General features: G+C 48.3%; 1 protein-coding gene across 1 annotated transcript; it reads right to left on the bottom strand.

The window, feature by feature from the left end:
• Window positions 1–3,197: 3,197 nt before the first annotated feature.
• On the bottom strand, window positions 3,198–4,248 carry LOC104873567 (interferon-induced transmembrane protein 3). The gene is made up of 2 exons (XM_010640309.3): window positions 3,949–4,248; window positions 3,198–3,486 (listed from the first exon to the last, which is right to left on the bottom strand). Exons 1-2 carry the CDS (start codon window positions 4,135–4,137, stop codon window positions 3,313–3,315), a joined length of 363 nt encoding a protein of 120 aa, XP_010638611.1. The 5' UTR covers window positions 4,138–4,248; the 3' UTR covers window positions 3,198–3,312.
• Between the last annotated feature and the right edge of the window lie 1,577 nt (window positions 4,249–5,825).

The following is a 5,825-nucleotide window of genomic DNA, read 5'->3' on the forward strand; positions in this document are numbered from 1 at the left end:
CTCTCTCTCTCTCTGCCTTCCTGCCTCCTGCTCACCTCCCTACAATAAAGATCTCCTGCCGGACCTCTCGGTGTGTGAGTGGCCTAATTGGGAAGGGGCACCCAAAAGGGCACGCGAACCCCCCTTTCACCTTTTGGAGTGAAGAACTGACTCCAGCCAGAAAGAGACCCTACATGTCATCCTCACAATGCCCTCGGCTCTCAAGGTTGACTGAATAGTGATGTGGATTCACCATTCATGCGGCAACTGGGCAAAACAGTAGACTGCTGATCTGAGACCTGATCCTTTAACACCAAGGCTAGTCCACTAGTTGTCCTCTTTTCTCCTCACCTCCTTTAGCTTGGGAGAAATTCTACATAAGGTTACTTTTGGTACCATCCACCCCCAGCAACCTCTTAGGTTGCCCAAGGTCGACCTCTGTAAATTGGTTAGAAGATATTGAGGGGGCTACTACTACCAGGTTATAAACCTGAGAAGCTGTGATTCTTATGTGTGCCCAGGATTCAATCTGTTTGGACAGCAAGGTTATGGGTCCCCAACTGATTTCTATTTCCCTAACTGGGACTGCATAAAGATCACCTCATATAGTAGGGGACCAAATGTCACTAATGATATCATAGTTTGAAAATATGAGTGCCAAGTCATGATTCTGATACAAAGACCCCAGGACTGTAACTGGACAAGATGGAATTGGTGCTTCCACTTCTGGCTCCCAGGAGGACTTATTCCTGACCCAGGGGCAGCCATTACCTTTCAGACCCAGTTGCTAAGCCAGGCATCAAGACAGCCAATAGGACCCCTAATGAAAGTAAAGGACCCCTTGCTTGAGCCTCACACTGTTACCACTCTCTCAAAGTATCTGCTCTTAGCTACCAAACAACCAGGCCCTTCACATGTGCTGTCTCCCTCCCTATTCTCCATGATGTTGGGAGCCATCCATACTAACCTGACTCAACCAGACCTGACTCAGAACTGTTGGCTCTGTCTAATAGGAAAGGCTCATTATGTGGGAGCCTTGGACCCAATCAAAACCTTAAGTACAGCCTTAGTGTGCACCTCTACAAAGCCCCCCATGACAATTGGTGAAGTTTCTGGGAAGGCACCTTGTCTGTCAACTTCTTCTTATGATATGAATAAGTCCCCTTTCCATGCTGTGTGTAGCCAAACCTTGATTCTGGAAACCTCAAAAGCTTATTTTACCCCTAACAGCACTTGGCTAGCTTGTATCTTGGGATCCACTAGGTGTGTCAAAACTTCTGCGGGAGATACTAGACCTGTGGTCTTGTGTGTCCTGGTTTGAGTTCTCCCTCAAGTATATGTGTACTGAGGATTACAAGGATGTGATTTCATAGCACCCCCAGAACTACTATACAGACAAAAGCAAGCAGCCCCCAGAGTCATTCCAATTTTGTTGGGGTTGGGGGTATGTGGTTCAGTGGTACTTGGAACTGCTGCATTGGCTAAAAAGAACTTGGACTCAGCTTTAGCAGAACAGGTAGACACTGACCCAGGAATGGCATATAATATGCCACTGAGACTCTGCACTCCCAAGTAGAGTCACTAGCTAAGATGGTCGTCCAAAATCAAAGAGGGCTTGATCTAGTGCTCTTGTCACAGAGTGGATTATGTGCTGCTCTAGGGTAGGCATGTTGTTTCTATGCCAACAAGTCTGGTGTAATCCACAATACCCTTCAAAAGGTCAGTGTAAATCTAGATAGACATCAGAAGGAGAGGAAAAGCAAAAACTCATGGTATCATAACCTGTTCAGTTGGAGCCCTTGGGCAACTACCCAAGAGACTGGCTGGTCTCTTCATCTGCTTTTTCTTGAGCTCTTGATTGGCCCCTGTATTCTTTGGATAATCAACTTCATAAAACAGTTCATAGCCACTATTCAATGCATGTATATGAGATCCTACTATCCCTTGTATAATCCCTTGCCCACTCAAGAGGCTCTCATTGAGTCAATGCTTTGACATTATGCTTAGAGGAGTTGAGAATGTGCTAACCAACCCAACTCCATCTTAAGTCTTACCACTACTATGTGCTTGTGCTTGGACAAAGCACACAAAACCCACATTCTGTTTGACAGTAAACTTGCTGCAATTGCAGGACATTTTGTAGCTCACCTAGTGTGTGAAACTTCCTTTTTCTCACCCTCCTAATCTGGCATGGTTCTGCTTCTGCTTTCTCTCCCCTTGAGCCCTCTCCATCTAAAAGCCTGATTTAAAAGGAGAAATCAAAAAATTTATCAGGGCCAAGAGAACTTTCTGGGCACTAACCCCCTCTCAGTCCCTGGCTGTAAATAAAATGGGCTCAGTTCTGGCTCAGAGTGTGGCACATCTCTATTGTTCCAACTCGCTCACCCATAACACTCCAAGCCATCTCCATCCTCATTTCCCAGGAATACAGAGAAAGTTTGCCCTCCCACATGCTCATTTTCAGCTCAGGGACCCTACACTCTCCATAGACCCCCAAAATTAGGACCCACAGGGCCCAAAGTGTCAGGGGACTTGGTTGGTCCAAGGCAGAAAAGGGACAACTGGTGGAGCCCTTGGCTTGAGGTGCCTGGCAAGTGGGATGTGTGAGCAGCTGCAGATTGCCAGGATTGTGGGAGTCCCTGCCTGACCCAGCCCAACCCAGCCCAGCCAGGAGCAGCAGTACTCCCCAACCTTCACAGAACAGCTCCTTCTCTAGGAAGGCCAGATCTCTAAAGATTCAGACATCAGGGTCTGTCCCAGGGACAAGAAGTCACCAAGTCTGACCTTTGTCTTCTGACCTCCCTCAGGCAATGGCAGTCACACCAGACACACCCAAGGAGAGTTCAATGTTGAGTACACTGGAGGCAGCAGCCAGGATGGAACCAGAGCTGGATGGGCCAGGAAGGCGGAGCCCAGCTCCAGGACTTGCCCCAAGAATATAAAAGCCACAGAGGCTCCCCAAGGCCAAAGCTGGACATATTACTGCTGGAGTAGACAGGATTGGCTTGGAGTCAGGGAATGCTGGCTGTGGTCAGAAAAATGTGAAAGGGGACACAGCAGGACCCCAATGAGCTGCCCCTCCCCACAGCAAGCACCCAGAGACCTCCAACCTAAGAACTTGCCCTGCTCCTTTCAGAGACACTGCACCAAGGGTGGGCTTATCTCAGGACAAAAATGCAGACAGTGAGTGATATTCCCTCCCCAGAACATATCATGGCACTGTAGGAACACACACTTTATTGAGCCCAATTGTGGACAGTTGCTAAGGGTGTGGGGTACAGGGAAAGGCCTGGCCCAGGGCCAGAGCAGCTGTGAGAGAAGGAAGCCTCAAGACTAATAGCGCTGTGACAGGCGTTGGAAGACTGCCACGATGACTGCGGAATATACAATAATGAAGACAACAGTGAGGATGATGGTAAGAACCGTGGAAATGATGTTCAGCCACTTGGAGGTGGAAGCGTAGCTCTGGGCCCCGATCAAATCGCCCACCATCTTCCTGTCTCTGGACTGGGGGAAAACAGAGAGTGAGGGCCCTACACTGGGTCAGAGAAAAGCCAGGTCATTGACTGGGGGGCCCCAGGGTTGCCCTGCCAAGCCAGGATCCCCTTGCCCTCACTCTGGTCAGGGACACCCCCCTCTCACATTCAGGAGGCCCATGTGCTGGCCGCTCACTCCCAGGGGTAAAGTGTCTTGTGGGTCCTTTGCAGCTCCCAGACAGCCTGGGGCTGGTATAGGCAGGGGGAGAATTCCTCTGGGTGGGTGGGAACCAAGTGTGACTCCAAGATGCCCTGGCATCTCACCTTATCCCTATGCTAGGAGCTTCTTTAACACACACACACACACACACACACACACACACACACACACATGAACGTGCATGCACACCCACAGACAAACCCAGGTGCTGTCCAGGAAGCTGGAACTGAGGTTTACAGCTCCTTCCCAGAACATCATCCCCAGGATACCCACCTTTATGGAGTAGGCAAAGGCTATGAAACCCAGGCAGCACGTGTTCATGAAGACCGTGTTGAAGAGGGACCAGACCACATGATCACGCACAGGGTTGTCACTCGGAATGTTGATTATGGTGGAAGTCACCAGAGCTGGGTGGTGGGGTCCCCCCAGCACGGTCACCTCATGCTCCTCCTTGGGCATCATCTAGCTTGGCAGGTACACCTCTTGGGAATGAAGAAGGCTTGATCAGAACTGTTTGTGGTAAGAGGACAGCAGCTTGGATCTGGCAGGGCTGCTGTTTAGTGGCCACCCTCCACAGCAATGTGTTTCTAGCTTCCTGTTTCCTGGTGATTTATAAGTTGGTACGTTGTTATGGCATGAGAAGAAAACAGCACTCACTGAGTTTCAGACTGCAAGTAGGAGGGTGGGGGATGTAGCTCAGTAGCACAGCGCCTGCCTCACAAGTACAAGGTCCTGAGTTTAATCTCCAGTACCAAAAAAAAGAATGACAAATTGAAACTAGGACTTTAAATCAGACAGGACCACTCCCATCAAGCATACCTCTGCTCCTGAGGGTAGAATCTGGAGACCTAAGGGGCAGCTCAACTCATGTGTCCTCCCTTGAGTAACCCCAGCTGCATTACCAAGATAGGAAGGACACAGTTGCAACAGGGCATGTTTAGGAGCCTGAAAACTTTCGCTGTAATATGACATTGTATTCATGTTTTATATGGTTCAATTTAGCACCTAATTTTATTTGAAATTACAGTTCAGATGAAGGTCAGGGCTAGATTAGTGTTTCATACCAACTTCCAGGAAGTCACATTTATACAAAAAACAAGAAGCAGGCCAGTATAAGTCCAGAAGGTGCTGCTTGCATCCTTCCCCAAGGGAGGAAATTGTTCCAGGTAACCTGGCCCTCAGGTAGGGGAAGAAAGGAGGGTACAGCAGAGGAAGGGCTTGCAGCAGTGTTCATTGCAAATGTTCCAGCTGCTCCAAGGAATTTAGCCTGTGGCACATCCTGTGAGGCTCTTCACAAGATTGCCTGCTGTAACAAGTAGTGGAGGAGGATAAGATCAGTCAAGTAGGCTAGTGAAATTAAAAAGGTAGGCATTATTTACCTGGGCAACTGTCAGCACAGGCACAAAGCTTTATAGGGCATTGTAAGAGAGGTTTGGCATGTATAGGGACCATAGCAAATATTTGTGGTCAGGGTCCATGTAGGAATAAAGGCAGACATGTGCATATTTTCAGGTGTCTTGGCATTGAAAAGACGCCATACTTTGTAGTTATTGGAAGGTTGGACTGAGGAACAATTGAGCTCACTGAGACAGGCAAAGTTAAACAATATGCAATGAGTTTATTGCCACTTGGGTGCAAATAAGCCAATAGTGAAAAGGCCATTGGCACTGAGAGGAGGGTGCTCATGGTTGATATAGGGAATTTAAGCAAGGGAGGGGTCACTGTGGGCCAAGAGGGTGGAAAATTTCAGAGTGATTTGGGTGATGGGCCTGGGCCTGGCTGATAAACAGGGTGGTGATGAGAACAGCAGGGCAGCTACTGGCTTCTTGTTATTTCTGTGGTCCTGTGGCTATGGGTAGCAGGGCTGCAAGGGCCTGTCACTTATCTCTACTTTGGCAACATCCTATCCTGTGTTCTGTGGAGTGGAGAGAGCACCTGCATTGGCTGCTTGTCTTGTTGTGTTGGGTTTTCTTTTTCTTTTTTTTTCTTTTTGGTACCAGGAGGTCAAACTCAGGACCTTGTGCTTGTAAGGTAGGCATGGCCCCACTGAGCTAAATCCCTGGCCCTGTTGTTTGGGGGTTTTTTATATCTTTCTTTTCTTTTCTTTTCTTTTCTTTTTTTTTTTTTTTTTTTTTTTTTTTTCGTGGGGT

The sequence above is a fragment of the Fukomys damarensis genome, unplaced genomic scaffold (genome assembly GCF_012274545.1).
Source record: "Fukomys damarensis isolate Sample0158 unplaced genomic scaffold, DMR_v1.0_HiC HiC_scaffold_16, whole genome shotgun sequence".
NCBI lineage: Eukaryota > Metazoa > Chordata > Mammalia > Rodentia > Bathyergidae > Fukomys > Fukomys damarensis.